At 48.0% G+C, this 24,476-nt stretch overlaps 1 protein-coding gene across 1 annotated transcript; it reads right to left on the minus strand.

The window, feature by feature from the left end:
- Positions 1-478: 478 nt before the first annotated feature.
- LOC144180160 (uncharacterized) lies at positions 479-2,644 on the minus strand. The gene is made up of 2 exons (XM_077708546.1): positions 2,422-2,644; positions 479-1,923 (listed from the first exon to the last, which is right to left on the minus strand). The coding sequence occupies exons 1-2, from the start codon at positions 2,642-2,644 to the stop codon at positions 542-544; spliced, it is 1,605 nt and encodes a 534-aa protein (XP_077564672.1). The 3' UTR covers positions 479-541.
- Positions 2,645-24,476: the final 21,832 nt, after the last annotated feature.

Here is a 24,476-nt window from a genome sequence, read left to right on the forward strand (position 1 = left end):
GTGTCTTTTTGAAATTATATTGCATGCATGGCCTCAATCAATGAAGAGCTGAACACCTTTTCCCTACCCTTTCAGCACCCTTCCAAAAAAAAGGGTGTTGAGGTTGGTCAACACCCTTTTTTCACGCAAAAAGGGTGGAGAGCTACGAAAAAGGGTGTGGAGATTCAAGAAAAAGGGTGTAAGGGCCTCCCAACACCCTTTTTTTCAATTATTTTACACCTTCTTTGGCCAAAAGGGTGTAAAAAATTTTATTGTGTAGCTGGTTTGCTTAGGCGCGGCTTCTCTTTTTATAACCGTGCCGGCGCGGAGATGGAGAGCACAACACACAACGCGCCCGCCGCCGTCAGCGAATAACTTCACTCTTCTCCCTTCTAGAATCATCGACGCTCTTTAGCACTGGCAAGGCCCCGCGCACCTCCTCGAAAGTACTTGAAGCTTCGACAAAACCGGAGCGGCGGAGAGAGAAGAGAGAAATAAACGTTTATTGTCTGAAAAGACTAGCTAGGACTTGGCCCTTGCCGGTCCGAGGTGGTAGGTCTCCTCAGTCCAGGAAACCTCTGGCGGTGGCTGCCGTCTTCGCCCGGTTCACCAGATTCTTCTGGTTCTCCGGATCCTCGGAGACGAGCAGCGCCTCCCACTTTTCAGCGATGTCGTGGTCCCCGGTGGTATGGGCGCTTGCATTGTTTTGTGGTGCGGAAGTGTGTATTGTTGAGGACGCTTGGCTACCCACAGGTGGGTCTGGGCGGCGGTCTTCGCAAGGGCACTCCAGGATCATGTGCGGCAAGGTGTCGGGTATGTCACAATAAGGGCAGAGATAAGGGAATTGCGTGGGGTAAATGCGGTGCATGATTATTCCGTGTGCATATGTAATTGTTTGGAGGCGACGAAGGATTACACTTTCTTCCTTGGTGAGATCGAGATGTGGTGGGGGATATCTCCTCCGCTCAAGTCGGTAGTGCTCCAATACTGCCCTATAGGTAGTGGGTACCTCTTCTGTGCCCGTTGCCGCACGGATGTTGGGTGGCAGGAAGGCCCGGCTTGTATGTTCTCGGGCTGCAGCGTGCGCTGCTTCGTTTCCCGCCATCCCTTCATGCCCCGGGATCCAGGTGACGTAGGCGTCAGGAAGTTGGGGGCGCGTCTTTAAGATTTTAAGTGCTGTCGCGGACACGCGTCCTTTTTGGAAGTTCCGACATGCCGCTTGGGAGTCGGTGAATATCAGTGCTCGGTCGCTGCAGGTTGTCATTGCCAAGGCGATGGCTGCTTCTTCCGCTGTTTCGGGGTTACGAGCCGGTATTGTTGCCGACGCCAGTTCCCTGCCTCGTTGGTCCGTGACGCTTACTGCGAAAGCAGTGTGGTCTGGGTATCGAGCGGCATCTGTGTATCTTGTGTTGGGATCTTTGGCATATTTTCGGAGGAGTGCCTTCGATCTTGCTTCTCTTCTTTCTTTATGGTAAGAGGGGTGCATGTTACGTGGTATGCGTGCTACAAGGATGGCCTCTCGGAGTTCCAATGGTAGTCTTGCTTTTTCGTCGGTGTCCGCGATGTATGTTTCACTGTAATTGAGATAGCGGAGTACTGCTCTGCCTGTAGAAGTGAGCTTGAGGCGTTCGAGTTGGCTGGCTTTGTGGGCTTCGGCCATCTCCTCCCACGTATTATGTACGCCTAATTTAAGCAGCTTGTCGGTGGATGCCATGAAAGGGACTCCCAGAGCAGTCTTGGTTCCTTTCCTGATCATTATGTCCATTTTTTTTATTTCAGCGCTTTTTAAGGCTAAGTATGGGGTGCCGTACGTCATCCTACTGGTTATTAATGCTTGAATGATCCGTAAGGTGTCTTGTTCTTTGAGCCCCCTTCGTTGATTTGTGATTCTTTTAACGAGGTGGGTGACTTGTGTCACTGTTTGCTGTAGCTTGGGAAGATGAGCTGCACCCGATCCATCATTGTGTATTGTAAGACCCAGTACCCGAAGGGAGTTGAACTTGGGAATTTCCACTCCGTAAAGAGTGACGCTGGGATCCGCATCAACAAGTTTGGGTGGCCGTCCTCGAGTTCGAGCCTTCAGCACGAGAAGTTCGGACTTGTCCGGAGCGCACTGGAGGCCGCAAGAGTCTAAGTAGGTAACTACCACGTCGATAACCTCCTGTAGAGAGTCCTGTTGTTTCCCCGTTGTAGGCGCTCTCGCTCACAGCGTGAGGTCGTCTGCGTAAAGAGCATGCCTTAGTCCTTCGATGGTCTTAAGTTTCTTTGGCAGGTGTAGCATGGCGATGTTGAAAAGCAGCGGGGAGACCACCGAACCTTGAGGCGTGCCTTTGTTTGGTAGCTGGAATTTTTCGCCTCGAAGGTTGCCGATGCCCACCGTTGCCGTACGATTGGTGAGGAAGTTTCGAACATAATTATAAGCTTTGGGGCCACAATTGGTACTTTGCAGATTTTCGAGGATCTTTTCGTGCTTGACATTGTCAAAGGCGCCCTTTACGTCGAGGGCGAGTATGCAGGACTTGTGATGGCGATCCAGGCGGTCTATGATGTCCTCCTTCAGAAGCAAAAGGATGTCTTGGGTAGAGAGATGCTGTCGGAACCCAAACATCGTGTCCGGTATGTAGCCGTTGTCCTCGAGATATGACGTGAGCCGAGCATGGACCATGTGCTCAAGAAGTTTACCCGCACAGGAAGTCAGCGATATACGGCGAAGATTCTCAATACGTAGAGGCTTGTTTGGCTTGGGAATCATGGTCACATCCGAATGCTTCCAGGTTGCCGGCAGTTCGCCTGTTTCCCAGCATACGTTAAAATACTCTAGGAGCGCTTCTGCTGCGTTTGAAGGTAGGTTACGGAGGAGCTTATTGGTAATCTTGTCATTGCCGGGCGAAGTGTTCCTTGTGAGTTTGGCCAGGGCTGCCTCCATTTCAGCTTTTGTGAAGGGCCGATCGAGGTCAGGATTATGCTGGCCACGGTACGGATCAGTACTTGTCGGACTCGATGGGATGTTACCGGTCAACTTGCGTTGTATCTCGTCTAGTATGTCTTGTTGGGTGCCTGCGTATGAGTGGATTAATTTTTGGAGGTCTTGCTTTTGCTGCATTTTTGTCGCTGTAGTCACCAGGAGGCTTCGTAAGATATGCCAGGTCCTTTTCGTGCTGAGGGTGCCCTGAAGTTGGTCACATGCTTTGTCCCAATTTTGCCGGCAGAGTAGGGCGCCATATTCTTCGGCTTTCTTAGTGATGGCGGCGATTTTCAGCTTGAGTTTTTTGTTGTGCTTTTGTCTTTTCCACCGTTTGAGGAGGCTTCTTCTTGCTTCCCAAAGGTGGGAGAGGTGAAGGTCAACAGCGGGAGTATCTGTGCTCAGTTGAATTATTTTTGTATGCTCTTCCGCTTTCTCAAGTATCTTAGAAAGCCATTCGTCAATTTCTTCGATGTTTCCGGGATTGAGGTCGCTACGGAAGGCTTTCCAATCCGTGAGTTTTGCTGTCCCGGATCGAACAGTTCTTTTTCGATGGCTTATCTCGAGTTGTAGTATATGGTGGTCACTTCCTAACGTCTCCTCTAGTCGGGTCCATTCCGCCTGCGGGATACCGTGGGTAAAGGTGAGGTCGGGATTAGTGTCTCTGGAGACGCTGTTTCCTACTCGGGTTGGTTGCAGCGGATCGTTCCAGAGACTTAAATGGTGAGATTGGGCTGCGTCATGGATTCGGGCCCCTTTCTTGGTTGTTCACGGGTACCCCCACGCCGTGTGTGGAGCATTAAAGTCACCCGCGATGACGACTTTGTGCCCTTTCGTGATGTCCCTGATTTTCCTTATAAATTGCTCGAAGTTCGGCAGGTGGTCTCGAGGAGGGCTGTAGACGCTTAAAATAAAGAGGCTTTGCTGAGTCTTTCTCTCAGGTAAGATTTCGACAAGTGTATGGTCCACGTTTGTGTTCGTGATTTCGTGCACTTGGGTGGTAAGGGACTTTTTAGTCAGGACTGCGGTACGCTCTGTTTTGCTGAAGGCGTTGTATCCTTGAAGGCGAATGTTTGTGCTGTATGTTTCCTGGAGGGCTATCACATCTGGTTGATCTTGTTTAGTGAATTCTAGGAGGTTAGCTATTTTGCGCCTGATAGACCTACAGTTCCATTGCCAGATTTTGGTTTGTAAGGCGTCTGTGGTGCCGTTAGTTTGGACTGCCATCTTCGAATGATTCCACGTCAGAGAGCTCTTCTCGGCTTAGGGAGCAAGAACGTGAAGCGTCGTGGCTTTCTTTTCTTGCCTTTTTACGCGCCGCATCTATAGGGCTGAGGAGTGAATCGAGCACCGTTTTGGTGATGAAGTTCTTCCTGGCGTATGCGACGAAGTTGTCAAAGATTGCCGTGTTGTGCGATGCTTGCTGCGCAAAAGGCGCTATGGCCTTCTGGATTTCTGCCGCGACCACCTGCTGTAGGTTTACTATGATCCGCTGTTCAAGTGCGGTTATTCTGTCTTCAGTTAGCTGAATTGCTCTCTCCTCTGCGAGTAGCACTTGTTGTGGAGGGCGTTTAGCAGCTTCTTGTTCACGGCAGCGCTGGAGCAGCTTATCAATGAGAGTTTGCTGGCTTTGAATCTTCATCTCTAAGGCTTTGATGGCAGCTTCGTCTTCGGAGCTTCTTCCAGATTCGCTTGCCACATTGGCGTAGCTCACTCTCTTTTGGGATGAAGCTCGCGAGCCGGATCGAGATAGCGAACGCGCTCTAGATCTGTCTCTGCTGCTTCTCTGCGCGGTGTTAGCGCTGCTATCTGAAGTTGTGGTCTTGACTGCTTGTAGATCAGGGAAGTGCTCTGTGCAGGGCCGCCATCCACTCTGTAGTTCTGGGCTCTTTACTTCCCATTGCTGTCGAACCTTGTGAGGGGGTGGTGCTGGCTTCAGCTTCTGTCTGCAGTCTGTCCCTGCGGTCTCATGCGGTTGTTTGCAGATTTTGCAGCATGGTCGACAGTCGTGGTCAGGTGATTGATTGTTCTAACCGCATTTGTGGCAGAAGTTTTGAGCTGGGTGCTGGCATATGTCTTGCCGGTGGCCCAGCTCCCCGCAAGAACGGCAGTACTGTACTGTCTTGCGATAGGGCCGGCAACGGTAGTCACCGCTCTGATATATCACGTTGAACGGTACGTGGGGGCCATTAAAGTAGATGACGGCTGCAGACGATTTTCCAAGCATTCGTGCTGCAACAATGGTATATCGCTCTGGCACGCGGAGTCCGTCCATGAGTTCTCCGGGACTGGTATTCGGTGGAACGCCGTTGATGACTCCTCTGCTGATCCATTCCGGAGTTTTCACATGGGCTCGCACGGTGAATATGTCTCGTCCTAGTTGAATGCTGCTGATTTCTCCGAGGAAGTCGAAAGCCAGGTCTTTCCTTGGCGTACTTGCGATGACGAGGTTTTCGATGCGCTGCACTTGAATGCGAACATTGTCGTAGAATTCCTTCTGTGTGATTTTGCTTGCTCTTCCGATGGCGTTAGTAATTTCTGCAAGGGACCATTTCGAAAGTTGAAGGCCGGCTTGTGGGCGATAAATGATTTTCGTGTCGTCTATGGGAAATGGTGGCATCCGGGAACGTTTCCGCTGCGCCGTCTCCGGGGCCGAGTGCTGGGAGGTTGGTTGTGCGGCTTGTGCGGCTCCTTGAGTGGCGGCGGTCTTGTTTCGTTTCCTTTCGGTCACTTTCCATTGATTCCGTAAATCGATTGTTCTGCCGCTGTTTTCATCGTATGCCCACTTCGCTGGCGAGCCGCTTTCTTCAGTGGAGTCGGTGTGCATAGCGCTGTCCTCCTCGTTCTGTTCCTTGCTTTGCGCGTGCATCGCCGCGTCGGATGCTTGGCTCATTGTGGGGTAGTGGGAGCTTGCGTCGGCGACGAGCAGCTGCGGCTGGACCGGCTCGTGGAGCTCTTGCGCAGCCGCAGCTTGCCGAGGAGTGCTTGCGCTGCTGCTCATGCGCGTGGTGCGGGCATGTGCTACTGGCTCCTCGAGGCGCTCTCCTTCGCCGGCCTTGGAACGTTCCTCTCGTGAGGCCTAGCCTGATGCGATGTTTAAACAGCCTGAAATCTTGGCCTAAAATGCACTCACTGCGGCAAACGGGGCAACGGGAGATTCCTTGTGACTTGCCGGTGTTCTTGATGCACAACTGAGAAAGGTGAATGGCCTTTTTCCGCATGAAAAGCAGCAAAAGCGAGAGCTCATGTGGAGTAGGTTATGACTCCATAGCCCCCTAGCGGAAGTCTCCGGAGCGGCGGAGGTTTTATTTTTGTTATTTTCTCGCCGGCGAGCCGGCCAGTGATCGTGTTACCGTCTCTTCGTTCGAGAAAGCTCCATATTGTCTCGGGGCGAATGGAACCGAACTGAATTAATCGAACGACTGCAAGAAGAATTAGGCGCTGTACAAATGAAATAAAAAATTTATAAGGTAGTTTTAGACGTCGTACGCTCGAGTTTGTGACACCATCATTTGCTTTTTTCCAGTCCAAGAATATACAGTCAACCACTTTAAGCTTATCTATTGCAAGAGCCAAATCGTACGTGAACTCAACAATCTTCATTGAGCAAGAAAATCCTGACAAAATCCATGTTTCCTAGGATGCTGGCGATTATGTTTAATCAAATGAGTCATATCCCAAGAGTAGCTGAGCTCACCTTCAAACATCGGAACTAAATTAACAGTTTGGCTTCGTCAGTGACAAGGCTCTGTTGTTATCGCAAATTTAAAGTAATTTTTTTTTCTAAATAGGCAGTCGGAAAATCCCATCAAGTAACATAGTGCAGGGCATGAAGTTGATCCTACCAATGCACCAGCGAGTCTCTTCTACGTTTATCACCAACAACATTGTGCAACATTCCTTGTCGCAGTTTAATTGTAAGCAGAATAACTTGCGCTTTCGCTCGCACTTGCCTTTCTTTGGTGGGGAGTCCTTGACATGGTGGCGGTTTACCTCTTGCGTCGTGGCCGCTTGCTCGATGCCCTTGAAGGCCAGTTATTTTGGTGAACCATCTCCATCTCGGATCGGACATCTCTGCCGGGTCGATGTCTCCAATGCTCTCCATTTCTTGAGGGGGCGAATAGCCTCGAGCTGATGCGTCGACGAAGCCGGCGGCAGAGGCGTGGTAGCGGCGATGACTGGCGAGGCTTAGCTCACCCGTCGGTGTGGCACAGTCTTCTTGTGGCAATAAATGACATTTCGCTGGCGAAAAAGGTTCCCTGCTAAGGTCCAGTGAGTCCTTGCACCTTGCCCGTTCACCGAGAACACTGATTACTGTTTGACAAACGATGTTCGTTCATTTAAAACGTAGAAACACGGAGCGGATGAAAAACGCGTCCCCGTCGTTCGGCTCACTAACGGCTTTTTTTCCCCCAGGAAAAAACCGGTCGGTCTCCTTTGTCTGTGCATGAATTCTCGGCGCCCAGGCGCGTGCCGTTGTTCGGCTGTATGGCGTTTGCCGAAAAAATGACTTATAACCAGATACCTTACGTAGGCCGGTCTCCTCTTGAACACCGGTTGCCAAATATTCTGTGGCCATTCGCTTGCCGTAATTCGGCCGAGGACAGCTAACCGAATGAAAAACGTATATTCTGGGGCCGTACGTTGGCCGGCATCCTTCATAACACTGGTTGCCGGATATTCTACCGCCGGACGCGCGGTTCACCGTTGAAACAACGAATTCACGGCGGCCGCGCTCCGGCCGGTCTCCTTTCGAACACCAACTGCCGCAAGAATACGCATATTCTGTGGCCGGTCGCTTGCCGTGCTTCGGCCGATTACCGCTTCCCGAAGAAAAAACAGACGCCCTAAGGCCGTACTTCGGCCGTTCTCTTTCTCAACATCGGCAGCCATAAGAGAACTGAATATCTGGCAACCAGTTAGCTGCCGTTGTGCGTCCGGACACGGGCGGACGGAAAAATACCGAAGCGCTGGTTACCGAATGTTGGCAGTTCAACGCATGATCAGTGGCTGCCAGAACCTGGATGCTGGCCGGACATGCCAGAAAGCGGCCATAGACGGGCCGGTCTTCGGGCACACTTTCTGTACCGCCTGGGATAGGTGCGTGGCTACGTCCGCCGATGTTCTAGAAGGACGCAGCTTGGTGAGAAATATAGCTTTAGGGGGCCTGGGACGGCCGACCGCTGCAAGGCCAGTCCCATCAGAAACGCCAACCGCCAGCGGACACGAGTTGTGTTTTACGCGGCGCTGCGGCGTCGGTGGTGATAGGTTCTGGATAGGCCGAGAACCCGAATTCATCGTCGTCGGGCTTAGGCAGGCAAAGGCAGGTAGCACGGTATTCTGCGAAGAGCTGGGCGTCCGCGGGGTAGGGTGTTTCATTTTTTCTACCGTCGTGTTTGGTAGCGGCATAAAATCAGCCAGCCGTGGCGACCTCTCAGCAGAGTCAAATCACTGGCCTTAGAATGCACCTCTTGGCGCAGCGATTTCACGGCATCGGCGTGAGCCTCGGCATTTGTTGCACCCTCCCGGCGGAGCTGCCAGTTGTGCTCCCACAGCTTAGCAACCTGATCGGACAGGAAAGTGATTCCCTCCAAGGCGTCCACGAGAAGGGCACGGAGGGAAGCCAGCTCGGCGGCAAGGTCAACGGGCTGCGCAGCAGCGGCTGCGAGGCAGCGGCTGGACAAAAGCACCGGCGACGCTGCCGCTTCATAACAAATGTCGTGGTCGATGATAGGGCTGGGTGGCGACGAAGCAGTCTTGTAGGCATTCCAAGCGAAGCGCCGCGCACCTGACTTAATTAACTGGAGGTCATCGTCCGGCAACGTGATACATTTCTCGTGAGCACGTTTGTTGCATTCGCCGCAACGCAGACTTTTGTTTTCGGAAGAAAACACAGGAACAGAGAACGCATGCGTCCTTGCTCGGCGCCATCTTGACAAAAAAAAGAATAATCAATCACTCAATCATTCAACCTTTATTAAAGTGCCCAGGAACAGCCGAAGTCTTCCTGCTGGCACACTGAGAGAGGAAAAAAAATGCTCCATTGAAATTATTCAGTCGCTGACACATAACCAGCCAGTAAACAAGGTAGGTGAGTTAATAACAATAACAACTGGAATATCTACAGAGAATAAATTTAAAAGTGTTATCCAAAAAACAATACACGACTAACAGAGACTGTAAATTATGGTACATTGCAAAAATACATCGTACCATGATCATAGCAATAGGATGAAGCAGCAATTACACAAAAATGTATGAAGCAAAGTACGGGGAATATTTTTACCTCTTTACAGTAACTGATGTTATAGAAACATTTGTTACTGTGGCCGGCCCGGGCCGCTTCAAGATACGTAAGATGAGTTTACTACAGAAGTGTGTCATAGTACATACGACGATTACACCTGCAGCGCCAACACCATATACGAACAAATGATAACGAACTCTGTGAAAACAACGCACACATGAGGAAACTAACTGAAGAACGCGAGTACGGTCGAAATGGAGTTAGCGCGCCATGGCTAACAGTCCGGCGAAAAACTACTGAAGGGGACGGTGAAAAATACATAGTTCGCCGGAGTGAACGTTATATAGGCGTTGCAACCAATCAAAAGGAGAACGTCTGCTAAGTTGTGCAGCTGTGTGGAAAAAGTTGTTAAGCCTTGTTGCTGTTTTCGGAACACGAAAACCTATTGCTGCAAGCAGTTCCTGGCATAAAATTGTACCGTGAAGGAGTTTGTATAAGAAAAGTAGATCTGAGCGGGTTCGTCGCGAACTTAAAGAGACAGCTGTCGGGAGAGGCTCAGAGGGAAAACGAGGCATAAATATTGATGAAAGTTTCGTCTGTACACGCTCCACACGTTGACAATTAGATATGCAAGTTTCATTCTAAATGACAGAGGCATGTTCGAGTTGACAAGTGCAAAGTGCCATAAAAAGTTTTAGTAAAGAATGGGGAGAGTGGAAGTCTCGTAAAAACCTGCATACAGCACCAAATGAGCGGAGCGAACGCCGAGTCAGTTGAGTGACATGAGGCTAGAAAGTCAAGACGCTGTCGAAGAGAAGTCCGAGGTCTTTGATCTCGTCCCCTCTAGACAGAAAACCGCCATCAATACTGTAGCGAAAGAAAATGGGGTTCATTTTTCGGGTATAAGACATGACATTGTTTTCGCCGGAATAAGATTTAGTCGGTTATCTGAGCACTAGTTATCAAAGGAAAATACATCTTGCTGCAGGGTATCACAGTTATCGATGGACTTTACACGTCTGAATATATATTGTCGTGAGCATAGAGAAGAAAAGAAGATTTTTAATTGCGACAGACACATCATTAACAAAAATAGACGTCAAGAGAGATTCAAACACGGAGCCTTGGGCATACGGCTTGTTGATCTATACATAGAGGACGTCTGCCCATTAACACCAACGAAACTGAACTGATTCCTTTGTTAGCTACCCAGCAATGCAACGAGTGGTGTATCAATGCCCGACTGCAAAAGCCTACAAAGTAACAACGCGTGGCAGACAACATCAAATGCTTTGCTCAGGTCACAGTAAACGACGTCCAACTGGCCTCGCTCAGAAAGTGCAGCGGAGGCCTGCTCCATGAAGCAGGCGAGATTAGTTGTTGTCGAACTTCCTGACATAAAGCCATGCTGTTTACTTGTAAGAAACTGCTGTACAGAACTCGACCATACCTTGTGCAGCGCTGTCTGAAAAAAGCTTGGAGGCAGCACAAGGGAGAGAAACTTCTCTATAGTTTTTTGCATCAGATTTGGTGCCTGACCTGAGAATGGGCGCACTCGATAAATTTCCCACTTGCAGAAAATGTGTTTGTTTTTGGACAGTGATTGAATATCACAGTTTAAACAAAAACAAAGATGCTGCTTAATGTTTTTCATTCAGCAGCAGGTATTCCGTCAGGGCCACACGGCCGCGACAATTTCATGCACCTTAAACTCGGAAGCACCAACAGCTAGCCATTTGTACTAAGCTAGAAACCTGTACATTATTCAACATTACGTTTATTTCACTGTCATCGGGCTGGCCATATGTAGTACAAAATTGCAGCGCAAAATGGTTGGCAACATCAAGAACTTCTTCCCCAAAGGAATCAACAAGGCGGATTTGCTCATGTGAACTATTCATACGGGATTGAATATATTTCCAGAATTCTAAAGGCTGGGAATAAACGCTGCCCTCCAGAGAATAGAGATAAGAGCGCTGGTCGCCCTCATCACGACTTTTACGCGTTTTACTGTAAGAGCGGAAGTCTTCTTTTTATGCATCAAGCAAAGTTTTCTTATATTTTCTATGGCAGAGGTCTTTTAACTTAAGGGTGGGGTGTTTTGAATGGCACGGTTTGTACTTGTGTATAAACTTACTCATGCCGCTTGTGACTATTTCAGGGAACCGCTCGACGTGCGCATCGCAATCAGGGGGTTATTAAAGTTCTAACCACTTCAACGAAGAAAAAAAGTTACACAAGCCAATGTAATCACCACGGGCGTAACAGTCGGGAGGGAATTCATTATTCTTCAGTGTAGCACTGCGACGCTGAGTCGAGACGGGACCAGAAACTAGAAAATGAGAGAGAGAGAGAGAGAGAGAGAGAGAGAGAGAGAGAGAGAAAGAGAGAGAGACAGATAGAGAGAGAAAGACAGATAGAGAGAGAAACAGAAACTTTAATTGTGCAATTGGGGTTAGGGAAGCGTGGTGGCCGCCGGTTGGTGGTCGGTGGCGACGACGGCAGCTCATAACACCAAGGCGATCTGAACACCCCGGTCGGAGCTACCCATCGCACCCTCCCATTGCTCGTCATTGGTGATTAAAGGGGAGGGATTGGAAGGACAGGCTCAGATAGAGTGGGGAAGTGGGGCGCGCTGGCCACATGCGGGGCAATGAGGTGAGGGGTTAAGGGAAGGGTGGATTTGATGGAGCACGGCCCTGCAGGGAAAGGAACCAACCTGCAGAAGACTCGAGGTGCGTGCTTGCTCATTGCTGAGGTGGGGATGCGCCGGGGGGGTATTTTCGGCGGGCGAGGCAGTAATGCGTGAATATGTCATGATACGTAATTAGGCGGTCTCTGGCGGATGAGGCCCCGTGGTAAGGAACTAGGCTTGCTCCCGCTGGGATTGTGAATCCTCGAGCCGCGTCATGGGCCGCCTCGTTCCCCTCTAGTCCCGTGTGCTCCGGGGTCCATAGCAGTTCTGCCGGGGAATATGGAGGACTTTGAGCGTTATTTTTAGTGCCAGTGGCGAAATGAGACCACGGGCGAAATTTATGAATGACCGTTTTTTAATCAGTGATTACGATTGTGGGGGTCGGCCTTTGTGACACGGCGAGCGCAATTGCCGCCTCCTCCGCCGTGGCACGGCAAGGGGTGCGAACTGTAAGGGATAATAAAGGGTGGTCGTCCGGCCGATTCACGATGACCAGAGCATAAGCATCGTAGTGACGGTATTCTGCCCGTCCATATAAAAAATACCTGGTCTTACAGGCAGGCGTCGCTGAAGAGCATGCGCTCGTTGCATTATGCTATCCGCATGACACACAGGGTGCATGTTGCGTGGTACAAGACGGACGACAGGTCGAGCGTAAATAGCGCGCGGAATGGGAGATTTATGAGCGGGCAATGTAGGGGCACGAATCCCGAGTCGATCTACGATGTGCAGAACGGTTGAGGTAGTGGATAAGCGTGCTGTTTGTCCTGTCAGGTGCACCTCCACAAGTTCCTCGGCATTATTACGGATACCCAAACAGTCTAATCTGGTAGTGGAAGAGTACATAGGTATGTGAAGTGCCGCTTTTTAGGCTTTTCTGATGAGGCAATAGATTTTTTCAAACTTAGCAGTACTGGCATGAAGGGAGAGAAGGAGTATGTTGTTCTGCTGATCACGAAGGCCTGAATGAGTCGCGATCTCTCACTCTCACACAGCCCGTGCTGGTGGTTGGCAATCCTTTTTATGATACCAATTGTTTGGGCAACATGCTTAGTTAACTGGGTGAGGAATTGTGCATCGGTTCGATTCCGTTGTATGCGGAACCCGAGAACTTTAAGTGTTTGAACTTCCGGGACTGAATAACCATTAATAGAGATGGAGAGAGAGATAGAGAGAAATAACATTTATTGATAGAGCTCCCCCTTATGGGGCGGTGGCGTTTGCCCACAGGGCCTCGGCGACCTGGAGGCCTCGGGAGGTGACTAGCACCTGGTCCGAAAGCTCGGATACTTGATGTTGTGCGGGCTGCTCTTTTGGGTGGCAAAACGAGCAGCTCTAACTTGTCAGGTGAACATGTGGGGCCTGCTAACTCTGCTTGTTTAACTGCTATATGTGCACCATTTGTAAGGTCTCTTCAATGTGCGTATCACTGCCACCTGTCACCCAGAGAGTGATGTCATCGGCGTACATACTGAAGCGCAGACGGTGAACTTTCTGTAATTCATTGGGGATATTTAGCAAGGCCAGAATAAAGAGCATGGGTGGTAACACAGCCCCTTGCGGTGTACTTATCGATGGCAATTTCAAGGTGTCTAATATGATGTGTCTGATTTGGAGGATTACCATGCATGCCGTGAGAAAGCGGCGGACATAGTTTTATGTGCGCTGTCCCGGGTTTACAGATTCTAATCCGCGCAGAATGGAGGATTATGCTTGTCGGGTTTGAGAAAAGAGATGTCAGACAACGATACTCGCGCGTTTTGAATGTGTGAAAAGCAAAGATCTAAGATATTTTGAGAGCTGTTTTTTATATTATTATGTTTAACCAAGGGGGTGAAGTCTACGAAGCATAAATTAATTCTGGATGATTGCTGTACGTAATAATTGTCGTGTTGATGGGTAAGATGTTCCCATTGTACACCCGGTGTATTGAAGTCGCCCAGAATGATATGCTGGTGTTTCGGGGGTGATGAGCTAACTTCTTCTACAGATGTAAGGGGCTATTTTAACGACGATATAGGAACATCAGAGGAAATTTAAAACGCCCCTAAGGTTCTCACCGCCAGTCAGACGAATGTCCAGCCAGACAGACTCGTTGTCGCCCTCAAGTTCATGACGCCACATAGATTGAAAAGCTCTCTCGACCGCAACTAACACCTCCTCTACCTTTCGTTTCGCCCCAAAAAAGTTCCTATCTTAACGGGAAACTTGGTAAGCCTTTGGAAAATAACCGTAAGAGCTAATGTCATCAGAAAGCCAGGATTCAGAAAAAACAATATTCCAAAAAATTTGAACAAATCGCATTTCAAAACAATTTAGTCGCTTTGGTGCGAAGGCCGCGCGCATTTTGATAATAGATGTCCACCCTTTCGCATCTTTTAGTCGTTATTTTACACATCGGTGGGAGATAACATGTCGGCCAGCAGCTTCCAACGGATGTTTTTGTAAAAACAGCTTTGGGCCACAAGAAAGGATCACCCAAACGCTGAAAAACGACCTCGTCGACAGTCACAAAGAAAGATTAGTACGAGGTATACTTAGTTTTCAGCTGCTGGCAAGCCAGGGGTAGGACGTGCACGGTTGCCAGGTGCTCCGCCAGGTGCTCCATCAACGATGTGCCTATGACGTTTCGAACGCTGGACCACAGAGATGCGACATGAATCAGACGCACCCACACACGCCGCACGCCCGCTTCTTTTGTTTGTAAGGGCTGAGTCGTCGCAATGTTCCTCAGGGGACACAGCTGAGGTTCCAGTGCTGGGGTCAGCTGCTCCAACGTTGAAGGTGTTCCGCCTGTTTTCGCCACAGCAGCGGCCGACGATGAATGAACCCCACTCTGCGGGTAGGTGTCGGCGGCGCCCCAATAAGCTCACGACTTAGAGGGGAGGCAGGCGGCAGGCGGCAGGCGGTGGGGAGCCGGAGGGGACGCCGTTCGGGAGGGAAGGGACCAGCCCACGGTAGCGGCGCCCCTCGAAGGCTGCAAACTTCCTCCCGCGGCGAAGCAATTATGCCTGCCTGCTGGCGAAAGCACATGCGTTCTGACTACCCAGGCGGTCGTTGGCCTCGCTAAACTTGGCGACCTCGTCCGTCACAAATTAAAGTCCCTCGAGGGCGTTGGAGGGATTTCCCGGAGATCGGTTGCGTCTCCGCCAAGGGCGCCCGGTCGGGGAACGCCGTCCTGTTGTTGCGAACACGGGTACATTTCCGGCTCTCTTGCACGGACTCGTCGCTAGGACTCCCGCAGCCTCCGTTTCCGAGGACGTGCATAAATTGCACAGAAAGGGCCGCTCACCAGTCTTCAAAGCTTGCAGCTCCATGTCGGGCAGCTGAATACATTTGGAGTGCGTACGATGTTTGCCCGACGTGCATAAAAAAAACTGCTGTCTGCGTAAAAAACTGCGGAGCACAGCGCACAGCATCTGTACTGGGCGCCATATCGGGCGCAATAATAATAATAAGAATAATAATAAATCGTTTATTAACGTGCCCAGGAACAGCCGGAGGGCCTTTGTGCTGGCACGCGAAGAAAAAAGAAAGAAAAAACAGGCAATGTAAGACGCCCACACCTCACAGGTAATGCACTTAAAGGGCAGCGATACTGACACGCGCACACAAAAATTACACACAGTCGTACACCAGAATATACATGCACCCACAGAAAACACAAACACACACATACACACAAAAGCAAGTACAGTGCCTTGCAGTAAGGCATGTAACATCACGCCAATGGTCGTCATACACAGATAATTTCAAAAATATACATAAGTGTTAAAGTTTAGTTGCACGGAAACTGAGTGAATCAAGATAGCTTATATGTAATAAAAGGAGCATGGAAGGAATGTAAATGTAAAGAAAACCAGACATGGAATACGGGGAATATATAAGAAAGAAAGTCTTGTGTTGTCATGACTTCATGCTCAAGTGACCGCGTGTGAACAGAGGATAAAAAAGGTAACTTACATGACAAGCTCACAGACATGTTTGCAGAACTGTGTGGAGGAATTATTAAATATGCCTAAATATTCGCTGTACTGGTTGTACGTACACTGGAGGCGCAACAAGGGGTACAAGCCACGCAGCCAGCTCGGATGAAAGAATGCGTCGTGTCTTCTGGTGGAATTTTGCAGCACATGGAGTGCTACATGTTGCAGCATTTCACCACAAGACACTGTACCGTGAAAGATTTTGAACAGGAAAAAAAGCTCAGCCTTAATACGTCTGGAGTATAACCACTCTGGTATCGGTACAGAGAATGACCCAAAATTATTATGGCTAGCAAGGCGATAATTGAAGATAGAGATAAACTTTCTCTGGACACTTTCAATATGCATACAGAGTGTTTTGCATGCGCTATTCCATACCACAGAAGCATACTCGAGCTGCGGACGACAAATAGTCGTGTACTGCTTGAGAAAACATCCAGGCTCCTTGAACTCCTTTGATAAGCGACATATAACTCCAAGAGATCGTGGGGCCCACCGAGTGACCTCGCGAATGTGCGGGGAGAAGCTCAATTTACTGTCGAAATTAACACCAAGATCAATATCCTCACCAACACGTGGTAGTGCATCACCGTTTATGTTATAGGAGAACAATATACTGTCAGTTTTTCTAGTGTAGGCCATTACCTTAGTTTTTGATGTATTGATAAGGAGTTTGTTGCGTGAGCACCAATCTGAAAAAGACGTGACCGCTCGCTGGAGAGCGGAACAGCTTGCGGTGTTTGAAACAGCCTTAAATATTTTTTCATCATCAGCACATAGGAGAAAGTGACAGTCATGTATCACTTAGGAAACGTCATTTATAAAAATTGAAAAAAGAAGTGGCCCCAGAACAGATCCCTGAGGGACACCACTTGTGGCCTCGTAGGAGAGGGAAGACCAGCCGTTTGCATTCACGACGCATGACCTATCCGATAAATAATTACATAAAAGGAATGTGATGGGTGGTTGTAAAACGAGTGGACCTAGCTTTCTAAATAATATATCATGGCAGACAACATCAAAAGCCTTGCTGAAATCGAAGTAGACGACATCGAGTTGTCCTCTTCCCTGCACAGCTTCCCAAGCATGCAGCAGAAAATTTACAAGATTAGTGGTGGTCGATCTCCCAGCGAGAAAGCCGTGTTGCTGAGGTAATAATATAGTTTCTACGCTGAAAGAGAGTAGTGTATGTAGCACAGTCTCAAAGAGTTTTGAAGCAGCGCAGAGAATAGAAATCGGGCTGTAGTTTGTGGGGTCTAACTTTGACCCTGACTTAAAAATAGGAACAACCCGCGCAGTTTTCCAACGAGTGAGGAACTTACCGCTATTGATTGACGTTCGGAATATTCGCGCCAAGACCGGAACAAGAAGATCCCCAAACGCCTTCAGTACTGCCGAAGGAATGCCATCAGGGCCACACGAAAATTAGGGCTTAACTCCCTGTAGAGCTCTTCATACAAGACTATCCGAAAGAAAACATTCTGAGCTGTTATCATACCCCGGAAACACTTGAGGGGGGCAGGCTGCACTTCTCTTGCCGAATACTGAACTGAATTGTTGAGCAAAAGCATTAGGAACGTCAGGAATGCTGTTACCCCTCTTGTCAATGAGGTTAATATCTTCAATGTTGTTTTTGGGAGTTTGTACACGGACATGACCCCAGAAAGCTTTAGCTTTGCGCGGCGCATCAGCTTCAACCGCGGCAATGTAACTGGACCTATCGCACTTAAGCAGACTTTTACACTGCGACCTGAGTTGACGAAACTCATTCTGCCACCTCTCTTGGCAATTTTTTTCGCTTGTTTGTGAGCTCGATTCTTTCTACCAAGGGCCTTTCTTAGTTCAGAAGAAAACCAGTACGGATAATTGCTACGTTTTTTAGTTTTTTTGGGTAAAATCTGCTTAACCCATCGTGAAGTACTTCGGTGAAAAAATCAGCCATTTCGTCAGTGTCATTGAGAGTGCACAATGGTGACCAATCCGTCTCAGCAAGGAAGTAAAACAAGCCAATATAGTCCCCACGAGCGAAGTTGTAACCACGCTCGCCTGGTGTGTTGACGGGAGGACTGTGGTGGGCAAGGAATACGTTAGAAATTGAAATGAGTAAGGGGGAGTAAAACCTGTCTGGTTTTATGAGGTCAATATAACTACGCGACACCACAACGTGTTCCATGTTAGTAAAAGACAAGTCCAAAACGTTTCCAAGCAGAATCCTAATTAAGTTGCATTGCTGTAAGAACTAAAATAAATAAAACCTAGCAAAATTTCACAATTCTGTGATATCGGATGGGACGCCCGATCAACCAAATGAGTTTCCCATGCAATGCCGGGTACGTTAAAGTCACCAGTTATTAGAAAATCGTTAAAACCTGTCTGGTTTTATGAGGTCAATATAACTACGCGACACCACAACGTGTTCCATGTTAGTAAAAGACAAGTCCAAAACGTTTCCAAGCAGAATCCTAATTAAGTTGCATTGCTGTAAGAACTAAAATAAATAAAACCTAGCAAAATTTCACAATTCTGTGATATCGGATGGGACGCCCGATCAACCAAATGAGTTTCCCATGCAATGCCGGGTACGTTAAAGTCACCAGTTATTAGAAAATCGTGATCGCTGTGAGAGGTTACAAATTTTCTATTGAATTTAGGGTATGTTTGAAATCAGTGGCATTTGCCTCGGGTGGTATGTAGTAAGTGCATAGTAAGAGGCGTTTGCCCCGAGAGCAAAGCCCTTCTAACCAGATAGACTGAGTTTCCAATTAAAGGTCCAGGCACCGTTTACATTTAATCAAATCGTGTAGGGCAACCAATACGCCACCTCCCCGTTATTTGCCGCACGAAGGGTCACGGTAATGCCGAAAGACTTGGTAGTTTGGGGGAAAGAAGGAATTAGAGCTAATTTCCGGGCACAGCCAGGTTTCTGTAAGAAATATTACTGGAAAGCAAGACGAAACTAAATTAGAAAATAATTCGAAAGTTTTTGTACGTAGCCCACGGACATTTTGGCAGAAAAAATCAAAACTGCAGTTACTGCAGTTCCTCGACATTGATAATTTGTTCACACAACTCACCGCGGAAGGGTTTAAACAGGCAGTGCCGCGGCCTAAGCGCAGGCTCTCTCAGTTTCTTGAAACACACGTCGTCCACGGCGACGTAGAAGGAAGCAGACGAGTCATGCCTCGATTTCAGTTGCTTGCACATGATCGGCACAGCACCCACAGAACACAAGTGCGTGCCTACTTGCGCCGATGTTATAGAAGGACGCAGCTTGGTGAGAAATATAGCTTTAGGGGGCCTGGGACGGCCGACCGCTGCAAGTACAGTCCCATCAGAGACGCCAACCGCCAGCGGACGCGGGTTGTGGCTTGCGTGGCGTTGCTGCTGCTGCGTCGGTGTACAAGTCCTGGAGAGGCCGAGAAGCTGAATTCACCGGCGTCGGGCTTGGAGGGCCAGAGGCAGGCAGCACGGGATTCTGCGAAGAGCCGGGCGTCCGCGGGGTAGGGGCTTTTGTTTCCGCGAGCGTCCTGGTTGACAGCGGCGGGAAATCGGCCAGCCGGGGCGCACCCCTCAGCCGGGCCAAATCGCTGCGCAGGGAATGCACCTCTTGGCGCAGCGATCTCACGGCATCGGCGTGAGCCTTAGCCTTTGTTGCGCCCTCACGGCGGAGCTGCTGGTTGTCCTCACCCAGCTTAACACCCTGGTCAGAGAGAAAAGAGATTCCCTCCAGGGCGTCCACGAGAAGGGCACGGAGGGAAACCAGCTCGGGAGCGAGGTCAACGGGGTGCGTGGTGGCGGCTGCGAGGGAAAGGCTGGACGAAAGAGCCGGCAACGCCGCCACTTGCGAAGAAATGCCGTGGTCGATGGTAGGGCTAACCGGCGGCGAAGCAGTCTTGCACGTGCTGCAGACGAAGCGCCTCGCACCTTACTTAAGTAACTGGAGTTCGTCGTCCGGCAACGTGATATATTTCGCGTGAGCGCGTTGTTGCACTCTCCGCAACGCAGAAATTTCTGTTTTTCGAAGAAAACACAGGAACAGAGTACGCAAGCGTCCTTGCTTGGCGCCATCTTGCAAAAGAATAATAATAATAATCAATCAATCAATCAATCATGTTTATTTACGTGCCCAGGAACAGCCAGAGGCCTGAGTGCTGGCGCACGGGTGGTTACATGAAAACAAAATACAAGAAACATATAGCAAGAAACAAACAAGCGACAAGACAAACACAAATTGAAGTAGTGAAAATGACAGAAATAAAGCACAGGTGGAGATTGGTAAAGGTAAAAAATAAAAAAAAGAAGATGCCTATGTTGCTCTGCCTGTCGTAAAGACCACACGACAGGCAGAGCACCAAAATTTGACATTAATACAACAAAAACAACGGCAAGAGTGTAGAGACAAATGATAAGAAGACAAATGACAGTAAACAGTTTCAAAAATAGACAACTATCAGTTGGATAGACACAATCGCAGATAAACCAAATTCCAATAAAAAAAGAACGACAGACATATCATAGGTGTTTAACATACTGTATTCAACAGCGCTGTACGGTAAATTGTAAAGGATTTCTGAAAGATGTCAAGGCGTTCAAAGCAGCGGTTGTAACAATTCTGTATTCTGCGCACAAGAGAATGATTGGAGTTGCGTGCAGCGGTCCAGAACGGGCGATGCGACCTGGTGAGCCTTTGTGGTACACTAAACTCTAAACAGTTAAGCAGGTCTGCGCAAGAAAGGTCACCATGAACAATATTGTGAAGAAATGTAAGATCTGCACGCATACGTCTGCAGTTCAAGGAAGGGATGGAAGGGACTATGGGTAAGTCAGAATCAGGAGGATGAAAACTGTGATTGTGATGACGGTGCTTGAATATGGATAAAAACTTCTTCTGCACAGGTTCTATTAATTCTCTACTAGATTTGGAGATGCCGTTCCAGGCAACAGAAGCATATTCTAACTGTGGTATACATATTGCATTGTATAGCATTAGAAATGGATCTGGAGAAGAGAATTCCTTTGTAATCCGACACACATTTCCAAGACTTCGGAGTGCTCGCCGGGTGATGAGCCTAATATGAGGAGAAAAAGAGAGGGTACTGTCGAAAAGCACCCCTAGGTCCCTAATCTCCTCAACCCTTTGCAGAGGAGCTCCCTCAATACTGTAGGAAAACAGCAGACGGTAGGTTTTCCGGCTGTAGGTGACAACCTTTGTTTTAGTGGGGTTTAAAATTAGGCAGTTTTTCCTGCACCAGACCGATAATTCCGACACATCCCTCTGCAAGGCACAGCAGTCCTGAACGCCGCTAATGTGCCTAAATAGTTTGACATCATCAGCATAGAGAAGAAAAGAAGGGTCAGTTAACACTGTTGACACATCATTGATAAAGACAGAAAACAATAATGGACCCAGCACGGAACCCTTGGGTACACCACTTGTTGCAGGGTAAACACTTGACTTTTTGTAATTAACATCTACATAAAACGACCGGTCAAGGAGATAGTTGGACAACAAGGCAACAAGACTTGCGTCTACACCGGACTTAGCAAGCTTGTTAATTAATAACTGATGGTTTACCACATCAAACGCCTTACTGAGGTCAAAATAAATAACGTCCAACTGGCCGTTTTCACAAACTGCAGCCGAAGCCTGTGTCATAAAGCTTGCAAGATTAGTGACCGTCGATCGACCCGAGAAAAAGCCGTGCTGATTTGGTATCACAACGTTCTTGACGCAGGCAGCAAGAACTTTTGGCAGAGCTGACTAAAAGAGTTTTTAGGCGACACAAAGGAGTGAGATCGGGCGATAGTTAGAAACGGCTGACTTATCACCAGACTTAAATATTGGAAAAATTCGAGCGATCTTCCATGCACGAGGAAATTTACCTAAAAGTAAGCAGTTATTATAAATGGAAGTTAAGACAGGCACAAAAATGTTGCCGTAAGCCTTCATGAGGGCTGCTGGAATTCCATCTGCACCACAGGAAAAGGATGGTTTCATCCGTTGAAGGCCATCATTGACAATTTTTTCATCGAAAATAAGTGTGTTAAAATTAGAGTTATTAAACGATAGGCGTTCGTCGTTGCCATCTGGCAGTTGAAAGACAGAATGAAAGTACTTAGCAAAACTGGTGGCCACATCCTCAACCTCTTCACCATCTGAATTAAGCAGGCTAACATGTTCTTTAGACGCCTTAAGACGGCCGCGTACATACCTCCAGAATAAATCCGGTTTCTGAGACGCAGCAGCCTCTAACGATTCTATATAGAGCTGGTGGTCACGCCGGTAGAGGATTTTACAAAGTGAGCGATACCGACTAAACTCCGCTTTCAACTTGTCAAGCCCAGAACGCTTGGCCTTTTTGTGGGCGCTGTCCTTAAGTTTAAGCGAACTTCGAAGTTCTTTAGAAAACCAGTGGGGAAATTTGGAAGGAACAGGCTTATAAGAAGGGATGTACTTTTCCATGCCACTTCTGACGATTTCGGTAAAACGTAGAACCTGTTCGTCAACATCATTGACATCCAAAACACTAGACCATTCAGCAGATGAATAAAAGTGATACAGCCCAGCATATCTCCACGCTTGAAAGCATATCGCGGGACCGCACAATTGTCAACACCGCCAGAGCGATGCTCGGTCGCGACCGAGACAGAGACAATAAGAGGGGGGTGAAACTTGTCGGGGTGCACAAGGGATATTTCGGAGGCACACACTTGTACGTTTTTTAAGTTTGAGAAGCACACATCTAGAACATAACCACAAGAGTTTTCTATGCGGCAAAACAGCTGCATGGAGGTGAACGATTGAAAATCTAATAGCATGCTGCATTTCTGCGCTGCATAATGGTTTTTGTGCTCAAAGGAAAGACTGTTCCAACGAATACCTGGGGTGTTGAAGTCCCCAAGTATAATGAGCTTATGGTTGGAGTGTGCATTTCAGACATTTTCTATGGATGTGAGTGTTCGATTAAATTTAGAAGGTAATACATCCGGGGATATATAGAATGCACCGATGAGTGCATTCTATAATCAATCAATCAATCAATCATTTATTTGCGTGCCCAGGAACAGCCGGGGTCGGCCTTTGTGCTGGCGCACGGAAACAGAAACACACGAAACATAATGTACACATCTTTCAAATACAAAATAAAATACAAAATACAAAAAAAACGAAAGGATAGCTTATGTTGAAGTTACGGAATGAAAGTCATTTAAGTGCATGAACTCAAGGATAAAAGACAAATGCAGAACAAGAAAAGTTGGCAGTTACGCCAATACAAACTTACAGACATGTTTGCGAAACAGAGTAGGGCAATCATTAAATATATCAAGGTAATCCGAGTACCGATTGTACGTGCATTGCAGTCGGAACACAGGGCACAAGACACGCAGACAATTGGGGTTGCAAAAGGTATCATGTTTCCTGGTCCACTTTTGCGGCACATAAAGACGAACATGCTGTAGCAGCTCACCACAAGACACTATGCCGTGCATAATTTTAAAGAGGAAGAGAATATCAGCCTTGTTCCGCCTGGAAGTTAAGCATGATAGCGTCAATGAAGAGGGCGATCCAGGGTTATAATTACTACTATCGCCAAAGCGATGGTTGAAGATAGATATGAACTTATTTTGGACCCTTTCTACAAGCTTACGGTTTGTTTTGCTCGTGCTGTTCCAGACAACAGATGCATATTCAAGCTGAGGACGACATATAGTTGTGTAGAGCTTGAGAAGAGAAATCGGCTCCTTGAACTTCTTGGACACACGACAGACAACGTCAAGCGATCGAAGAGCTCTACGAGTAATTACCTGAATATGTGGAGAGAAGCTCAGTTTACTGTCGAAAGTGACGCCTAGGTCATTAACCTCTACCACACGTGGGAGTAATTCACCGTTGATGATATAGGGAAACAAGATGTTGTCAGTCTTTCTTGTGTATGTCATTACCTTAGTTTTAGATGTATTAATGAGGAGTTTGTTGCATGAGCACCAATACGAGAAGGACGAGATTGCTCTCTGGAGAGCGGAACAGCTGGCAGAGTTGGAAACAGATTTAAATATTTTTACATCATCGGCATATAAAAGAAAATTACAATCATTAAATATTGTCGCGACATCATTTAAAAAGATTGAGAAGAGAAGTGGCCCGAGAACTGAGCCCTGAGGGACACCACTGGTGACCTCATAGGAAAGAGAAGACTGTCCATTTACATGCACGAAACATGACCTATCACATAGATAATTGCATATAAGAGATATCAGGGATGGTTGTATATCAAGCTCAGATAGTTTTTTTGGCTAAGAGCTCGTGGCAGACGACATCAAAAGCCTTGCTTAAATCAAAGTAGACTACATCAAGTTGACCTCTCCCTTGCACAGCTTCCGAAGCATGCAGCATGAAGTTGACGAGATTGGTAGTGGTCGATCGGCCCGCGAAAAAACCATGCTGTTCAGGTATTAATGTGGTATTTATACTGAATGTGAGTAGTTTATGCAGTATTGACTCAAACAATTTAGAAGCAGCACATGGAATACATATCGGTCGGTAGTTCGTGAGGTCCAATTTAAAACCTGTCTAAAATACAGGAACAACCCTTGCATTCTTCCAAC

This window comes from Haemaphysalis longicornis, unplaced genomic scaffold, assembly GCF_048455015.1.
Source record: "Haemaphysalis longicornis isolate Haplotype H1 unplaced genomic scaffold, Haemaphysalis longicornis Haplotype H1 scaffold_4, whole genome shotgun sequence".
Lineage (NCBI taxonomy): Eukaryota > Metazoa > Arthropoda > Arachnida > Ixodida > Ixodidae > Haemaphysalis > Haemaphysalis longicornis.

What these genes read in the sequence shown, in the direction of transcription:
- LOC144180160 (XM_077708546.1), bottom strand. Translation starts at nt 2,644, where the DNA reads ATGGTCCATGCTCGGCTCACGTCATATCTCGAGGACAACGGCTACATA. An exon ending in GATCCTCGAAAATCTGCAAA is followed by an intron (nt 1,924 to 2,421) that starts GTACCAATTGTG and finishes GATCGGGTGCAG; the next exon opens with CTCATCTTCCCAAGCTACAG.